Consider the following 18785-nt stretch of genomic DNA (forward strand, 5'->3'; position numbering starts at 1 on the left):
AATCCAGGGATCTTTCTCGAGTTCCCTGCTGAGTTGGAGGTTGGAGGAGGCCTGCTCCAGGTGCCCGTGTCTGCACTGAGCCTCCTGGCAGGCTGCCCATACTTCCAGTTGGTATTGAATCATCTTGCCCTCTGTCCCACCAGCTCCCACGTCCCTGGCAGGCAGGCTGTGTTTCTCTGTAGGTCCACACTGTTCAGCAAGGCATTATACAGCAGGGGCTTCCAAAAGCTTCTGGGAGGTGATGGGATTCCCTGAGTCTGAATGCCAGCTCCTCCCAGCTCCTGACCGGGTTCCAGGCCAGATGTGGCCCCCCTCTTTTTGCCGCTCAAATTCTCCCTGCCCCGTCTCCGTCTCCGAAGTCTCCCCTAACGTCTCCCTCTTCTGACCTCTCCTTTCTCTGCACCACAGACCTTTTTAAACCTCCTTAAGTTCCTGTTTCATTTTGAAAATTTACAACAGCCAAAGTCTGAAACCAAAACACGTACAGAGTGCTCTGTTAAGCACCACAGGTGGAACTCGGAAAGATGCCTGTGTGTGCCAGAAAGTGGGTGAGCTCAAATGAGCCGGGTGTGACGGCGGGCACCTGTCATCCCAGGTACTCGGGAGGCTGAGGCAGGACACTGGCTTGAACCCGGGAGGCAGAGGCTGCAGTGAGCTGAGATCATGCCATTGTGCTCCAGCCTGGGTGACAGAGGGAGACTGTCTCAATAACAACAACAAAAAGTGGGTGAGCTCTTCAGAGACTCAACCACCCATGTCTTCTAGACACCCTGAAAGCCTAGCATGGGCTGGGTCACGACCAGTTGGCTCCTCTCATCCCTTCAGAGCTGACTATACCCTGAGATTCCACCCTTCCCACCTCCAGCCCTCTTCAACTCACTGAAGTCCTACAAGAATCTCTTGGGGACACAAGAGGGGAGAGATGAGATGGGTCCTTAGAGAGTACTTACAACACAAAGTGGACGGCGGCAAGGGCCATGGAGAGCGGCATCTGTGGTGGGGGGCAGAGCTGGGTGATAGTGACCAGCTTCAGGGAGAAGGCAGAAGAACAAAGCCAGTTTAGATGAGTAGCCATGGGGGGCTAGCCAGGGGCAGCTGAATTTTGGGTAGAGAGGACACCATTAGCAGAGACAGAGGCATAGGGTAGGAGGGGCAGGTAACAAGAATCTTTAACATTACTGGCTGTGCGAGGTGGCTCACACCTGCAATCCCAGCACTTTGGGAGGTCGAAGCAGGAAGATCACTTGAGATCAGGAGGTTGAGACCAGTCTGGGCTACATGGCAAAACCCCATTTCTACAAAGAAATACGAAAATTTATCCAGCCACAGTGACATCCATCTGTAGCTACTCGGGAGGCTAAGGTGGGAGGATCGCTTCAGCCTGGGAAGTCGAGGCTGCAGTGAGCCACGATTGTGCCACTGCACTCCAGCCTGGACTCTATCTCAAAAATAAATATAAATAAATAAAACACCATTGATTGCTTCTTTTTTATTTTTATTTTTTTGAGACAGAGTCTCGCTCTGTTGCCACGCTGGGGCTCACTGCAGTCTCTGCCTCCCATGTTTTTAAGTGATTCTCCTGCCTCAGCCTCCCAAGTAGCTGGGACTACAGGTGCTCGCCACCATGCCCAGCTAATTTTTGTATTTTTAGTAGAGACAGGATTTCACTCCCAGGATGGTTTCGATCTCTTGACCTTGTGATCTGCCCGCTTCGGCCTCCCAAAGTTCTGGGATTACAGGTGTAAGCCACCGAGCCGGCCTTGATTGCTTCTAAGTGCCAGCAATTTGACCTATATTCACTCAGATGTCTCTTATTCGGTTTTCCATGGAGAAAATGGAGGCATGGGGGGTTAGAGACTGGGTGGGGGTCACACAGTTGTGGAGGCAGAGCAGGCGCTGTCCCAATGATGCTGGAATGGCAGGCCCATGAGATGGGACTTCCCATCACTGGGATGGCCCCAGGGAAGGTGGTGTCCATCCTTTGACCCCAGGGGCCCCTAGGGAGCCCAGACAGTCTGGAGAAGGCTGGGAGAAGCCTGAAGTGAGGGAGGACAGCAGGGTAGAAGGGAGAGGAGAGCTTGGGAGGAGCCGGCATGACTCAGCAGGGCAGGATAAAGATCTTCCAACCCAGGGAGAGGCAACCCCACTCCTCTGCCGGGGGAGACAGAGTCACAGAGCCTGAGGCATGGGCTGGCCAGGGCAATGGAGCATCCTGGGAGAATGGCGGGGAAAGCTCCTGGCGGGCGAGGGAGGAGGGGAGCACCTGGGGGTATCCCTTCTGCCCTGCCCTCCACACACCCATCACCCAAACATCCTGGCAGATCAGGAGGCAGAGCCCCACTAGGGCAGGAGGGGGCGGGCAGAAGACCCTGCTCCTCTTGGCTTCTCTCTGGCTTCCCCGAGAAGCAGAGGGTGTTGAGGGGGGAGTCCTCTGGGAAGCCTGAGCTGGGTCAGGTGTAGGCGGGGACCCAGGGCAGGGTAGGGCCATTGCTGAGGTCAGAGGAGGTCCTCTGCCTCCCGGCTTCCGCTGATATCGCAGCCAGCTTAGGGTGAGGCAGGGCCCTCTGGGCTCCTGCCTACTGGGGGGCAAGGGAAAGTGTGTGTGTGTGCACTCATGCACACATCCTGCCTTTCCCTCCCCTCCTGCCCTCAGGGGCCCCAGTGGTGCCTGCTCACGCACAGTGGAGGACGTACACACCAGGCAGTGGAAAGGAGGGCCTCCTCCCGGGGATGCCGAATCCCAGTAGATGTCCTGGGTGCACCCTCTGAGCCTACCTAGGGCTCACTTTGCCCTCAGGAAGCACAGGGAAGCCCTTGCTCTCGTTCTGCTGGGAGTCGGGGGCAGGGTGGTCTTCTAACTCCCAATTTAATGCTCACTCCAAGATTCCCAGCTCCCTGCTAATGGAATCCAGGGCTCTTGCTGAGCACTCTAGCCTAGTGTGGGAAGGCGACGTGAGGTGCCTGGCCCAGCTGCACACTGCCAGTTCATGTAGGGGTAGGTGGTGGGCAAGAGACCCAGGTCTCCCTGCGTGCCAGGCCAGGACTCTCCAGGCATGGGAGGACTCTCTTTATGGCCCAAGCAACATCTGAGTGACCTGAAGAGATCAGCTGTGCCAGGCTAGATGCCTCCTAGCCAGGGGCACTGAGCCAAGTCCTGCTATTGCTGAAGTCTGCTCCCAGCACCCAGACTCCTCTTTCCAGGATGTGCCTCTGGCCCCTTCCCCAGGCTGCCACCTGCATGGTGGAGTTAAGAGTGCACTGCTGAAGCTGGGGAGCCCTGGGTTCCAGTCCTGGTTCTACACTTCCGGGCTTGTGTGACCTGGGACAAGTGATTCTATTTCATGAAGCCTCAGCTTCCTCATGTGTAAGTGGGGAAAGATAGCTTCTGTCTTGGAGTTACTGTAAAGATGAAATAAATAGTCTGCGGAAAGCCTTAGCACTGTGCCTTCTGTGGGAACAGCTGAGTGCACTTAAACTTTGTTAGTATTTCAGCAAAGTCAACATCAGTGAGAAATGCCAGCATCGCAGCAGGCTGAAGGAGCTGCTGCAGCATCTGCCTCTCCCAACAACCAGGTCAGCCTCAACCCCTCCCCGCCTCCCTTTAGGGCTCCTCTCTGTGTTCCCAGCCCCAAAATTCAGGGAAAGTTTGGTGAACAAATGAATGAATTAGTGAGTGCCCCTACTCACCTCTGTGGGCTTCTCCAACACACCCGGCAGGAGAAGACCGGCTAGAGGCTTCCCTAGTTCAGGAACCTGGACACTCCCTGGGCAGGACCCCATCAGTGCTAATCATGCAGCTGTGTGTGACCTGGTGTTTTGGGTACTTGGAGAGCCTTCCCTGGGGATGTTACCAGGTGGGGAGGAAGGGTGGGATACTAGCCAGACTCACCCTCCCCTCGTGGAGGGCAGCTCAGTCCTCACCTGGTGCCAGCTCTGGCCCCCAGCCGGCCACACTTCTTGAGGGCCTGATCTGCCATCCCCCTGTGGGTGGTGAGGCCTGCAGTCTAAAAGGCCTGAGAAGGCAGCAAACCAGTAGCCCCTTGTCAGCTCATGGACTACTCCCACCGTCCCATGGAGAGGAGGGCAGAGGTGGTCAGACCCCACAGAGAGGTGACAGGCTTGTCCCAAGGCCACACTGGCCAATTGGAATGGAGGTTTCCTGACTCTCAGAGTAGCTCTGTGCCTGCTGCGGAACCCTGTGGGCTGCACCCGGGGCCACCTCGGCCCTTTGCCTGGGGTTGCCTCCGCCCTTCTAGCTCAGTCCACCCACATTTCTGCCCCAAAGCTCTATCTCCAGGAAGCTCTCCTCCCACCATCCTCCTTGGCCCTAAATGTACCTACTGCCACCTACGGCTGATGTCACACAGTTTAATGAATGTCCCTAGACTGTGGAATTCTTTTTTTTTTTTTTTTCCCGAGACGGGGTCTTGCTCTGTTGCCCCAGGCAAAAAAGACCATGTGTAGCTCACTGCAGCCTCAAACCCCTGCCCTCAAGCAATGCTCCAGCCTCAGCCACCTGAGTAGCTGGGACTACAGGCACGGGCCACGATACCCGGCTAATTTTTAAATTTTTGGTGGAGATGAGGTCTCTATGTTGCCCATGCTAGTCTCAAATTCCTCAAGCAATCCTCCTACCTGGGCCTCTCAAAGTCCTGGGATTACAGAGGTAAGCCACTGCCCTCCTGGCCCCAACTGTGAAATTCCTAAAGACAGGGATGGGTCCTCCTTGTCCTCTCTGTCCTTAACAGGACCTGGCACAGACTGAGAAAGTGCTGTACAGTGTACCTATGGGGCAGACATAGTGCTTCTCTTTCCCATGCATATCTGGAACTGGGGGGACTGGTGTGTCCTCTAAGCTCTGCTCTCCCACCAGCAACCCCAGATTGTTAGCACTGGAAGGGCCCCTAACAGGATTCTCTTTCCGAGAACCACAGGGGAACAGGAACTTTCCCAAGGTCCCCCAGCTGGAAATCAGAGGGCAGCCACCCATCAGCCCCATCCCACGGAGACCCTGGAGGGGCCACTCCTGCTCTGTCTTTCCGCTCTTCCTTCTTCCCCAAACCCCAGCAGCTACCCCCATTTAGGGACTTGGCAGGATAAACGCACAATCTTTATTCCAGCCCCCAACCCAACCCGACTGGCAGCTCCCAGCCTGCTGCCTTTGCCCAGGCATGGCAGAGGGGCACTGGCAGCTTGAAGATGGAGCTGCTTTTCCCTTTGGCAGTGCGGACGTCGGGGGAGGGGAGGGGAGAGGACTGGCCCCCACTAGGTGAGGGGAGAGGACAGGGAGGCAAGTCCAGACAAGAGACCGAGGGAGAACACGACTTTCCCAGCTTGTGGGGTCACTACATCAAGACTCAAAGAAACTGAGGGCTGGGGCTGTGTGAAAAGCCAACAGTCCCTGTCCCCACCTGGCCTGTGTCCCTGTTTCAGAGCTGCAGCCCTCAGTGCCTGCAAGCCAGTGCTCTCTAGATGCCCCAGGTGATATCTGCTGGGGCCGGCACCGTCCACACCACCTCTGCTCGGCTCTTCCTCTCCCCCACACCCTGCTCTCCCCTTCCTCCCTGGCTCCCTCCTCCCGTCTTTCCCACTTCCACCCATTTGCCTCTTTGTGTCTCCTCTTTCTTTCCCAGTCTTGTCCCTTCTCTGGTCTCACCCCTCTTCTCTCGCCCCCGCCCCTTTCTTCAGCGCCCCCTCCTCTCTGCTCCCCCCACACTGGGACTGCTTTCTCCCTGACTCAGCAAGGTGCTTTATAAGGTGCTGAGGGGCTCAGCCAAATCCAAACCACATTGTGCAGACTCCACAAGGAGCGACAGCGAGCGAGGCGAGGCGGAGGGAGAGGCTGAAGCTGCTCCCCTTCTCCCTCTCCCCTCTCCTCGGCTCCCTCCCTCTGAAAGGGTTGCAGCTGGGGGGACCTCCTGGCTGGCCTCCTTGCCATGTACCCATGGGTATCTGCCTTCTTGACCTTGGCATGGGCATCAAGAAGTCACTGGGGTCACCCACTAAGAATGTCACTGAAACTCTAGAGTCCTGGCTGGTGGGGGCAGGGAAGAGGTTCAGGGGAGAGGGAGGCTCTGAGCACATTTCACAAGGGTCCCTTCAGGCAGTGTTCATCAGAGCTGCTACTGAGGTCCCTCTGAGTCCCCTGCCCCCCACCCCAATCCAGCTCTCCTTTCCCAGCTCTTTTTTTCTTGTTTAGAAGAAAAAAAAAAGAAAAAAAAAGGAAGAAAGTAGAGAGAGAGAGAGAGAAAACAACCCAACAACAAAGTCTGTCCCACTGCAGTGAGGTAATTGAAAACAAACTTCTTCCCCACCCCCCCACCCCCCCACCTCAGTGCTCCAGTGCAGAGAAGGGAAGAGCTGCCTGGGACCCAGCACTGGCCATGATCAGGATGCCTGCTCGGGACACAGGCTGGAGGCACTGGAGCTGGACTGGCAGAGTGCCCTCCCTTTCCAGGGGCACCAGGAAGGAGGAGGGACAAGTCTCGGATGCCACTCCAGGGGGAGACCTCACCTTCCAGGTCTGGCCCACCCCTGGCCTCTCCCACTTTGAAACAATAAATAAATAACAACAAAAGCAGCTTCTCCAGTGATTTAATTGGTGGTGGTTATAGGGCACCCAAGCCTTGGGGACCACATGACTGTCCCCCAGGAAAATCATGAAGTAGGGCAGTCCCCAGTCCTGGGTAAGAGCTGCCTGCTCTGAGCCTGTTCTCCCCAGCAGCCCTTGGAGAGGGAAGAGGGGACGCCCTCCGGGAGGGTCCAGGCATATCCCCAGGTATCCTGCCCAGTAAGTCCCAACCCAGGCCAGAAGGAAGAAAGGAGGGAGAGCCCTCACCGCCAAGCCACCCCCACCTCACCGCCGGAAAACCCAACACCCAAATCCCCAAAGGAGGGAGAATGCCGGGTGTCTTCATGGGGAAGAATTTCACAAATAGGGACGCTCGGCTGTCCATCGCTTTGAATCGAAGCATTCCCGCTGAGTCACCCTAGAAGCCTCTGGTGTTGAAACTGGTCCGGTGCCTCGTGCTGATTAATGAATTACAAATCCCCCACCCATGTGCATTCTCCCTGGTCAGTGGAGGAAGAATGAAGAACCTTGTGAACTTGAGGGAAAAAGTCCCGCCAAGTGCCCTCTTCTCGCCTCTGGCCCGGGCAGTGGGCCTGCGGTGCCCTCTTCCTCCCCCGCAGGGGGCATTGTGAGCTGGTTAGTCACCTGCCCCAGCCCCAGCGCCTCGCTTAGCTCTAGCTTTTGGAAATGGGACAGGCGGCGGGACAATAGGCAAGGGGGGCGGTCAGCCCAGACAAAGGGCAGCAGGAAAAACACCATCACTTGCTCCCAGGCCAGCTCGCTGGCATTTGCGAGAATGTGTCATTGCATTTACTCAAGGGGGAGGAGGAGGGAAGATTGGAGATGAGGAAGCAGAGGTAGGGTGGGACCAGGGACCCCTGCACCGGGCAGGGGGCAGGGGGCAGGAGGCGGCGTCCCCAGGCCGACGACGCTGGGGGAGAAGCCCACCCGAAGCCAGCGCTATCCCCAGGCTCCCGGGAGTCCTCAGACGGACTGATGCCCTCCCCGGCCCCTCCCCGAGGAGGCCCAGGGTGGTACCGCCACAGCCTCGCCTCACCTCACCCCCCCTCGGTGCTGTGGGAGGGAGAGGGAGCCCCAGAAGCCCTCCCTTCCCTCCTCCCCCCTCCTACCCCCACCCCGGGGAGGGCCGCTACAATTTGTGGTTACAGCTTTACACGTCAGAAAAAAAAAAAAGTTTGCAGAATGTCCCACACCGAAAAAAAAATCAGAAACCGAGCGAAAAAAACCTGCGAGTGGGCCTGGCGGATGGGATTATTAAAGCTTCGCCGGAGCCGCGGCTCGCCCTCCCACTCCGCCAGCCTCCGGGAGAGGAGCCGCACCCGGCCGGCCCGGCCCCAGCCCCATGGACCTCCGAGCAGGTAGGAGCCAGGCGGCCGAGGTCCCGGCCCCCGCCCCGCCGAGCAGCCACGAGATCCGGTTCCCGTCCTGCCCCGACCCTCAGGAGCCCCGCGCCGGGGCCGGGCCGGGGAGCTGGGCTCGGGCCGGGGGAGGCACGGCTGGGCGCCCTTGAGAGGGGCCAGGCGGGGACGCGGCATTCCTGGAGTCCGCACGGCGGGGCCAGGAGGTGGCCGGCAGCGGCGGGGAGCCGGAACGCTCGCAGACCTGGGGAGGCGGCAACCTGGAGCCCCAGCGAGGCGGGTCCCGGGAGCCGCAGCCCAGAGCCCCGCGCAAAAGTCAGGGCCAGCGAGTCCGAGCTGGGGAGCGAGGCTGCGGGTGGGAGGAGGGGGCTGGGAGAGGAAGAGGGAGGGAGGCCGGGGGAGCCCGAGGCCGGGCGGCGGGAGGCGAGGGGAGGCCGACACCTCGGGCCGCGCCGCTCTCCCTCCCCCGCCCGCCGGGAGGGGTAGGAGGGCGGGCGGGAGGAAGGGCGGGCGGGAGGGAGGAGAGGAGGGCGGAGGGCAGCGCCGAGCCTGGCTGGGCCGGGCCGGACGGGCCGGGCGGGCCGGGCCACGCCGCGGGACTCGCGGCTTCCTCGCTGGGTGCCGCGCGGCCGGAACCCTCCATGGTGCCCACGGCCGAGCCGGCGGCAGGTAGGGGCAGTGGGCGACGGCCGCGAGCTCCCTGGGCCACCGTGGCCTGGGAGTGATTATTGTTGGGGGGGGTGGGCACAGCCGGGCTGGACCCGCAGGAAAAAGTCCGTCACCGGCCAGGGAGCGGTGGGAGCAGCCGCTCGGCCCGGGCGGGAGGGAAGTTGACGCGGGAAAGGGCAGCGCCGGGCAGAGCCCAGAGCCCGGTGCCCCGGACCCCGCCCCCGCCCCCGCCGCCGGGAAGGAGCGACCAGGCGGGAGCGGGAGGGGGCGGGGCCGGGGGCGCCTGGGCCACACAGGGGGAAGGCACAGCGCCGGGAGGGGTCCCGGAGCGAGAGGTCACCGCCGGGAGGGAGGGCCAGCTGGTCGCCGCCGTGCAGCTTCCCGAGCCGCTCGAAGGAAACCTTCGAAGGAGTCCCCGGGGCTCGCCAGAGTCCCCTCGTGCCTGCTCTCCCCACCTGCTTTCCTTTCCACAACTCCATGCAGGACTCCTGGAGCCCTCCCTACAGACCGCCCCCCCAATCCCAGAGGACCCCCTGTTCCCCCAGGTCCCAGCCTGGTCCTCCTCCCGGGGTGGGAGGGGCTGCCAGGAGACTGGGGATGGGGAAGGGGAGAGAGATGAGCCGGTGCAGGCAAAGCCCTGGAGAAAGACTGGGGGTCGGGGGCACCGGGCACGATGCTCTGCCAGGTCCTCCTTCTCTGACCTTGACCTAGGGACGCCTCTGTGCTTTCACTGCCCCCGACTGACCTTTGCCACTGCTCGGGAGCACATGCTGCCCATCTCACCCGATGGGACGTATTCCATTCCCCTAACAGACCAGATGAGCTCCCGGCCAGTTCAGACACCCTCCCTGACCTGGAGCCACACACTTCACCAGGGGAAGAAGCAGTTGTCACCAGGCAGCCCCAGAAGTGACACTCCTGATAGGTGTGATGGCTCCCTGTCCCCTTCATTCACAGACCCACATTCCCGTCCATCACACTTCTGCACGACACCCCTGCACACCAGCTCCTGGCTCACTGACACTTCACATTCCTCCCCATGGCCCGCCTCTGGTGCACACCTGGCTCCTGCACTCTCTCCCAGCCCCTCCCTCACCCTCTTATTCAACCTACCCCTCCAACTCACCCACCACTGCCCTGGACTCCTCCTTCACTGCTCCCCCTGCTTCTGGCTCTCAGTGGGCTGCAGGGATCCCCACCCGTCCTGGCCTCCCTGAGCACACCCAGGGCCCTCTTGCGGCACAATCAGGAACCCTCTCCCTCCAGCCAAAGCCCAACTCTTGTCTGGCTTGCTTGGTTACTGACTTCACAAGGCAGGGGGGCTGGCCCACCCTCAGCTTCTTCCCCTGGGCCTCAGTGTCTTCTTCTGTAATTTAGGCTGGAAGAGAAGGGCAGGGATGGGGATGCTGAGAGGATAGCAGAGATGAAGCCCCGCGTGTTTCAGCTGGGAGGAATTGAGCATGCAAGTGTGACCTCCTTGTGCAAGCCTACAGTCACCAGAGGGGTTGGTGGCCAAGCTAGGTCTCCCAATTCCCAGGCCCATGTGTCCCCACTCACCAAGCCACTTCTCAGCAGCCTGGGGGAAAGGGAACCAAGGAAAAGTCAGAAGGGAGAGAAGAAAGAGAGGGGGAGGCAGCAGCCCAGAGGGTGGAAGGAGGATGGGTTTCTGTGGGCCTTTCCCTGGGAAGGCAGGTCAGGAGATGCTCTAGGGCAGCTTCCTACAGTCAATGTCTGGACCTCACCCACTCCATCCCTCACCCACGCCATCCCTCAGTTCCCCTCAACAGACCTCTCCAGTGGCAGCCAGTACTGTTTCTGGTCCTGGTCTGGGCTTTCCTCTGGCTCCTGATTCAGCCAGCCTGCGGCCACCATGCCACACCTCCGGAGCTCCGCAGTGCCTCCCTGGCTGCAACATTTAGGGCTTACAGCTCTTAGCCCAGCTCTTACAGTCAAAGGTCCAGAGACTCCTGTTGACTGGCCCTACCACCCTAACCACACCCTGGCACATCTGCACAGCTGAACCCTCACTGGGAAAGGTCAGCTTGGGGGGGTCTAGCCCACTGACTGAGGGGCAAATGGCTAAAGACATGTGCATACAGGTGCGCCTGCCTATGCAGCTGTGTCTGGGTAGCCAGGCGCTTGCTTGGGCAAAGACAGAGAGAGAGAGAGAGAGAGAGAGAGAGAGAGAGAGTGTGTATGTGTGTGTGTGTGTGTGTGTGTTCATGAGGAGGGCCTTGGTTCCCAGGGCCCAGGGATCTGGATGGAATTAGGGGCTGGCCGGGAGTGGGGGCCAGGATAGGAGGGGGGGGCTGCTGCAGGAAATGTGAGCTGCACTCATTAGCTCCTCACGTGCTCAGCCGGATTTATAAACACACGGAGAAGACAGAAGACGGGATGTAAACAATCAGTGGGCAGCAGCCAGAGGCAGAGCTGGGGCGGGGGCTGGGCTGGGGGCCAGGACTGCTGGGGAAGGAGAGAGGGGGACCCGGGACACAGCCCCGATGGCCGGGGTCCACCTGCACACCATGACCCTGAGGGAGGATGGATGAAGGCTCCAGGAAGCCCACCACGCACTCTCCTCGGAGGCAGGCAAGCTGTGCTGGGTTCCTGGGCTCACGACTAACCGCAGGTGTTCACCCCAGGCCGCTTTCCCTTCTGCTGCTAGACATGGGCTTGCCCAGAGTGGAAGCTGTCATAGCAGGGGCAGAGTCTGTCCTCCTACCCCCCTTTCTCCTCTCCTAACCTTTTCTCCCTCTGGATTCCTGAGAGCCCTTCCCTTTTTCTGGTTCCCTCTGTGGGTCGTCGGAGCCTTCTGTTCTCCCCTGCCCCCCACCCCCAGCCTGCAGCGACAGTTACCTCAGAACTGAAATATTCCTGGAAACACCGGCCTCGTCTGGTTAATTTCATGAGCTGTTTTTTCTGCCGAGATGACTTAGTTCTTGTCTATCCAAAGGCTTCTCCCCCTGCTGTTTCTGTGTAGGGAGCTGAGCTCCCCTAGGGATGTCCCACAGGGCTCAGAATGGGAGAGGCAATAAGTCCCAAGCTGGGTTCCTGAGCACACCTCATGGCCGTGACATAGGCAGAGCCTAGAACTCTGGCCGGCACGTGGGTAAAGGGGGAAGCCCAGCTCCCAGCTCCTGCTTCAGCTGGGACCCTGAGCCTTGCCGCTAACTCTGAGTGAGGTCAGACTCGATTCTGAAAGTGACCTCAAGGCTGGGAGGGCCTCTGCCCAGTGTAGCAGGTCTCCAGTCTCCAAAACAAATCCTACCCTGTACTCACAGGATCCTAGAGTGACTGCCAGATCCCCAGGCTTGGGGTTGTGTTGGGATGTGAGGAACAAGGAAGAGAAAGGAACTGAGTCAAGCAAGAGCTGGGGATGGTAAGGAAGAGTGAGGAAAGCAGCGTCCAGGAGGAAGCCACAGACTCAGAGGGGAAGGAAAGAGGAAGCCAGTCTCCCCAGGGAGCAGTTGAGGGCCTGACTCTACTCTCTGTCCTAAAACACACAGGTGTACACACACTCCCCTCAAATCAAGACCCTGTGACTGGTGGTACCCCACCTCTATGCTCCCTCAGTAAAGCCAGCCAGTCACACAGCCGAAAGAGTTTGGACTGACCAGGTGGGCCACTGCAGAAGACCCCACTGACCCCTGGCCTCCATAAGCGACGTTTTAGACAAAAGGGATCTTGCAGTCTTCCTAGTTTATAGCCCCCCTCTCTAAAACTCTGACTCAGCACTGTGATTAAACCTAACCTTGTCTTCATTCTTCAGTCCAAACCCCATCCTAACCATGGGCAAAGTGCTATACCTATCTAATTTATTTCTAGCTATCAAAGCAACCTATGTTGCTATACAAAAATCTGACAGTGTAAAATATGAACTATAGGGGTGGTGGGAAGGTGGTAGCGAAAAAAAGAAAAAGGAAAAAAAAAGAACTATAGAAAGGAAACCACTCATGACCTCACACCTATTCAAGCTGAAAACCCAAACCAGCCCTGCTCTTCATGACATGACAAGCAGTGCCCTGTCTGACATCGAAACTGACCAAGTCACAGACCTCCAGCTCACCCTCTGCCTGCCCAGACCTCACCACTTCCCCTGCTGGACTCAAACCTCAACCGCACTAAATCAACCAAATCCCAAGTCTAAACTAATTGGAAACTTTTAAAGTAACCCAGTCCTTAAACCTAAGCTAGGCCAATGCCGATTATATCTACCCTAGCCAAACCCGAACTGCCTTTGCCAGTCCAAAGTATCCACTGAGTCCTCACCTTGGTCTTCACCTAAAATCCCAGAAAAGCATATTTCCCAACTGCCCATGTCCCTCCTTACAGCAGCTAACCCTGGCCTCTGGACTCCTGGTATCCTGGGATGTCCAAACCTTGCAGTGCCATCAGCCAAGAAGCCCAGCTCATCAAATGCACCTCTCTCCTGTTCCCACCCTCGCAGACTGATGGAAAGGCCTCACTGAAGTCCAACTTTTCCCCACCTAACACCAAGAATGGGGTGGCCCTCCACACTGCCACCATCCCCTGAGAGCGAACACTAAACCTCCTTTAATCTAACCCCACCCTAAACTTTCCACACTCAGGAATATGCCCAGCATATACCCAAAACTAGCTCCATGAGGCAGCCTGACTCTGGTGGTCTAACTCTGTACCTTGCCTCTTATGGCCGACTGTTCTTGGCGGCCGCCTCTCTCCTGCCTCCTCCCTCAGGGCTGACTGTGCTCAGCCTGCCAGCTCTGACTGTGCTGTCTCCCACTCTTTGACTCCCCTCAAGCTGCAGAGGGACTGGGAGATTGGCAGAAGTAGGGCACAACTAGAACACAGGCAGGTCGACCAGTCCATAGGCCTGGCCCCGTCCCTCCATGTACACACACATACATGTTGGCACACACACAGTGACACGCATGCCAAAGACTCTCTCAGCTGACACACAGATATACTCTCTACTGATAGACACTCATGCGTGCCAAGTCTTCATCCTCAACCACACACATGCCTGCTCTCTCTCTCTCCCCTCTCGCCAGGAGTGTTTCCCCTCCTCCATCCCCTCTGCCTCCCATCTGGTGTCCCACCCTCACCCCAATCCCAGCCCAAGGAGGGGACAGACACCTGAGGGGCTGCCAGCTGCTTCCCTGCATGGTCCCAGGCCGAACTCATGCTTCCCGTCCATCCTGCCCACAGGGGACTCGTGGGGGATGTTAGCGTGCCTGTGCACGGTGCTCTGGCACCTCCCTGCAGTGCCAGCTCTCAATCGCACAGGAGACCTAGGGCCTGGTCCCTCCATCCAGAAAACCTATGACCTCACCCGCTACCTGGAGCACCAACTCCGAAGCTTGGCTGGGACCTATGTGAGTATCCAGCATAGGATAGGAGTCTGGGAGTTGGGGAGCAGTGAGGAGTTGGGGGAGGGGAATCCTAACGGTGGATGGTCCTGGTAAATGATGGGGTGAGGAGGGGCTCTTTGGCTCTCACCGGTCCCCCTGTCTTGCCTATCTTCTGCCCTTCCCTCTTAGGTGGCCCCCCCACCTCCCCATCCCTGGCCCCGGGACTAGGCATGTGGGCAGGCCTCGCACCCGCCTTGGCCCATTGCCCCACTGGCTGCCAGCCCAGCCACCCGCCTCCCCCTGGGGGCCGGGGAAGTCTCCTCTGTTTACACCGTGTTGTGGTGTCTCTTGCGAGGGCGGGGTTGGGTGGGGACGGAGGGGCCCCACCTCCCATGCCTGCGTTCCAGCTCGCCTCTGCCCCCAGACCTGGGGCCCTGCTGCTCTGGACCCAGGGGCCTTCCTTCCTTCTGCCTCTCCCATCCTAGCTGAGCCTCCTAGGGGGGTCCTGGGGGAAGGAGGCTGCAGGGAACCCAGGCAGTAGTGGCAGGGGGTTTAGGATGTGGATGGAGGTTATGCTGTAAGGATTTGGGGGTGGTCCAGAGGTGTTCAGAGAGCCCAGGAGAGAAGGAAGGAGGGTCAGAGGAGCCGAGGACCATGGGGAACCGGCCCCCTCTTCCCGTGTTCCTCTTCCACATCCCAGACCCTACTCTGGAGCCAGGGAAGGAAAAGGGAGGAGGGTGGCGGGGGAGCTGGCTCCAGCCCCAGGATACACCGAGGAAATTAGTTTGTCTCTGTGCTTGTCAGCGTGTGAACCTCCCCCTGGGCCCTTGCCTATCCCAGGCCTCTCCCCTTGCTTCTCCCTTTCTCTCCCAGTTACACATCTCCTTCACCCCTTTCCCTGGGCCCCAGCCGCTCCCCTGAGGGTTGGCAACGGCTCTGCCCTCTTCCCTACACCATGCTGTCTTCCATAGCCTGCCTCCTGTCCTACTCATGAGATTGCCTCCGTTCCTTCCTTCTGCAGCCCTGCTTCTATCAGCTGAACCCTTCCTTCGGGGTGTTATTGAGTACCCGTCTCTCCCCAGCCCCTCAGCTGGTGTGCCCAGGTGTGTCAGAGGCAAATGGGGCTCTGTTGCCAACGGGCCCCTCTCATCTCTCACTTGTTCCTTGTGCAGAAAACCTTTGCTTCACTCCACTGCCCCCTCCAATTCCCGACCTTTTTTCTCTCCTGGCTTTCCCTGCCAAATTTCTCGAAGGAGTGGTCTACACCCTCTGCCTCCACTTCCTCTCCACCCACTCAGTTCTTAACCCCCTGCAATCTGGCTTCCAGGCCCAGAAGCCGTTCTCTCCAAGGTCGCCAGGCACCTCCTTGCCAAGCCCGACAGTGCTGAGGGCTCACTCTCCTTGCTCTCTGTTCTGCAGCCACACTGCTGAGCACTGCTGCCTTCTCCAGCTCCTCCACCTCGGCCTCTACACTCTCCAGCCTCGCGCCCTGGCTCCTCCAGGCTCCTCTTCCTCTCTGTCCTGCCCCCGCAGTGGGCACTCTCCCAAGGTTTGCCCACCCAGCCCATCAGCACGTCTTTCCTGAGCGTCTCCTCCTCCTCCTCTTTCAACACCTCTCCATAGGAGAGCTCATCACCACCACTGCTTCAACTGTCACCTCCAAACAAATGATGTCCTTGTTGGAGAAACTCAGGGAGACCCATGAACAGAGAAGCCTAGCATGGAGACAGGGCCACTGACAGGGGACACAAAAAAATAGAAACTTTGAGAGCCGCTATCTCCTTGGTGGTGACACGGCTTCTCTGCCCTCCTTCCCCATCACGCTCTCCTTTTCACAGCTGAACTACCTGGGCCCCCCTTTCAACGAGCCTGACTTCAACCCTCCCCGCCTGGGGGCAGAGACTCTGCCCAGGGCCACTGTTGACTTGGAGGTGTGGCGAAGCCTCAATGACAAACTTCGGCTGACCCAGAACTATGAGGCCTACAGCCACCTTCTTTGTTACTTGCGTGGCCTCAACCGTCAGGCCGCCACTGCTGAGCTGCGCCGCAGCCTGGCCCACTTCTGCACCAGCCTCCAGGGCCTGCTGGGTAGCATTGCGGGCGTCATGGCAGCTCTGGGCTACCCGCTGCCCCAGCCTCTGCCTGGGACTGAACCCACTTGGACTCCTGGCCCTGCCCACAGTGACTTCCTCCAGAAGATGGACGACTTCTGGCTGCTGAAGGAGCTGCAGACCTGGCTGTGGCGCTCAGCCAAGGACTTCAACCGGCTCAAGAAGAAGATGCAGCCTCCAGCAGCTGCAGTCACCGTGCACCTGGGGGCTCACGGCTTCTGACTTCTGACCTTTGCCACCTCCTCTTCGCTCCCCCTTCAAACCCTGCTCCCACTATGGGAGAGCCAGCCCTGTATGCCAACACCTGTTGAGCCAGGAGACAGATGCTGTGAGCCTCTGTCCCTCTCCTGGACCAGCTGGGGGTGTGATGCCATCAGCTGTGTCTCCTCCCCACCTCCCAAAGGTCTACTGAGCTGGGGAGGAGGTGCCGTAGACCCTGTCCTGTCCCGTTTCTACAGGAAGTCATGCTCAAGGGAGTCTGAAGTTGCTCAAGTTGGTGCAAAGGCTCTCATGGCCTCCTGCTTCTTGCCCACCACTTGGCCAGTGCCCACCCAGCCCCTCACGGGGGCCGGGGTTGAGGGGCCACCACCACACATGCCTTTCTGGGGTGAAGCCCTTTGGCTGCCCCACTGTCCTTGGATGGGTGTTGCTCCCTTACCCCCAAATCACTCTATACATCCAATTCAGGAAACAAACATGGTGGTAATTTACACAAAAAGAGATGAGATTAACAATGCAGGGCTGGGGTCTGCATTGGAGGTGCCCTATAAACCAGAAGAGATAATACTGAAAGCAGAGGGGCAGGGGCAGACCAGACCAGACCCAGGAGTCTCCAAAGCACAGAGTGGCAAACAAAAGCTGAGCTGAGCGTCAGGACCTTGCCCCGAGTTGTCTTCCAGCACGATAGTGCCTCCTCTCTGCCCCCTTTCCCAGGATATCTGTGGGCTGCCCAGGCTGGGGAGGGTAACCATAGCCACACCACAGGATTTCCTGAAAGTTTACATTGCAGTAGCATTTTGGGGTGTGGGGTGGCAGCTCCCCCAGGCCTTGCCCCCAGCCCCACCCACTCATGACTCTAAGTGTGTTGTATTAATATTTATTTATTTGGAGATGTTATTTATTAGATGATATTTATTGCAGAATTTCTATTCTTGTATTAACAAATAAAATGCTTGCCCCAGAACTTAGTCTTTGCCCGGTCTCACCCCTCCTCCTGGTGCTCCTCAGGCTCTCTTGCTGTCCCTGGCTCCCACTCCCTGTTTGCCTCCGGTGGAGTTACACAGAGCTCTGGGAAGAGGTGCTCTTCCTCCCTGCAGTGGGGCAAGGTCCACAACTCGGACTTGCCCACTCCTGCTCCCACCAAAACCCCGTGATCCCTCAGTCCTCCCACACAGCTTCTGTCCATCCCAGGTTTCCCTCAACCTGCCTTTGCTCGGTCTTCCTCACCTTTCTGGATTTTGTCTTTTTTTTGAGAGAGAGTCTCACTGTTGCCCAGACTGGAGTGCAGTGGTGTGATCTTGGCTCACTGAAACCTCCACCTCCTGGGTTCAAGTGATTCTCATGCCTCAGCCTCCTGAGTAGCTGGGATTACAGGGGTAAGCCACCATGCCCAGCTAATCTTATTGTATTTTTAGTAGAGACAGGGTTTCACCATGTTGGCCAGGCTGGTCTCAAACCCCTGACCTCTGGTGATCCACCTGCCTCAGCCTCCCAAAATGCTGGGATTACAGGTGTGAGCCACCTCGCCTGGCCATCCTCACTTTTCTGGATTGCATTAATGGTCTCACAGGTCTGTCTTCCCGGCTAGAATTTCTATTTCTGCCCTCTGGCCCAGCCTCCATGTGATGAGGAAAGCTATTCATCTGACCCTCTGATGCTCTACCCTGAGCAGTCAGCTCCTGGGCATTCGCTCCCCAGCTTCCCCAGGACTCCTGTCTGTCTCTGTCCACTGGGGCTTCAGGAGTGATGACCCTCACTTCAACACCCTTCGTCTCCTAGGAAGGGAGACAGACTGTGACCAAGTCACAATCCTCAGCTGTAATTCTACTACTTTCTCTCCAGTGTAAGACAGTATATTCTGGAAAAGAGAGAAACTCAGATTGTGAGAGAATGAGATAGATGCTATTCAAGGGATGCCCTAAGCTCAAATCTCAGATTCATAACCTACTAGCTGAGTGACCTTAGACAAATGAAAGCTTCCCATTCTCCAGTTTCCCCAGAGTAAAGTCAGCATAATTAAATGCCCTTCTAAGATTGCTGGAAAGGATAATAGGAACAGCAAAGCTGAGATACTTGGCTGCAGCAGCAGCAGCTGTAGTAACTACGGATTACTTAAGCTACAGCAGCATGTCACGACACTTTAGTTAGGAACAACTGGCTAAGTTAATGGATGAATAGCTCCCAGGTAATATATGGATATTTTATGGACCCTGAGAGCTTGTTTGGAGGTTCTAGCAGGGGAATGCAGCTACTCATATAGCCTTGACCAAAGACTGACCCTCCTCTATCCGGGATGGTTGTCCTCTTCCAGAGTGCACAGCTTCGGAAGGGATGCACACAGAGCAGTGACAGAGGAAGGGGACACCCACCTAGCCACCCAGATCAGCTGAATCAACCCTGGCGGTCAATGGGTGACAGATGTCGCAGCTAGATCGCCCTCACATCCTACATGAATATTTTATAAGGGCCTCCTGGAGACAATGTCTTTTTTTTTTTTTTTTTTTTT

The 18785-nt window shown here is 57.9% G+C and overlaps 1 protein-coding gene across 3 annotated transcripts; it reads left to right on the plus strand.

Moving 5' to 3' along the window:
- Window positions 1–7689: 7689 nt before the first annotated feature.
- On the plus strand, window positions 7690–17247 carry CLCF1 (cardiotrophin like cytokine factor 1). Of its 3 annotated transcripts, none has more exons than XM_017537382.2 (3): window positions 7690–7950; window positions 13807–13973; window positions 15788–17247. In XM_017537382.2, the coding sequence occupies exons 1-3, from the start codon at window positions 7935–7937 to the stop codon at window positions 16280–16282; spliced, it is 678 nt and encodes a 225-aa protein (XP_017392871.1). In that variant the 5' UTR covers window positions 7690–7934; the 3' UTR covers window positions 16283–17247. The 3 variants fall into 3 exon arrangements, with proteins under 3 accessions (XP_017392871.1, XP_037597480.1, XP_017392869.1); XM_037741552.1 differs by lacking the exon at window positions 7690–7950 and adding an exon at window positions 8519–8619; XM_017537380.2 differs by lacking the exon at window positions 7690–7950 and having other exon boundaries at window positions 12139–13973.
- The last annotated feature ends 1538 nt before the right edge of the window (window positions 17248–18785 follow it).

This window comes from Cebus imitator, unplaced genomic scaffold (genome assembly GCF_001604975.1).
Source record: "Cebus imitator isolate Cc_AM_T3 unplaced genomic scaffold, Cebus_imitator-1.0 Scaffold102, whole genome shotgun sequence".
NCBI lineage: Eukaryota > Metazoa > Chordata > Mammalia > Primates > Cebidae > Cebus > Cebus imitator.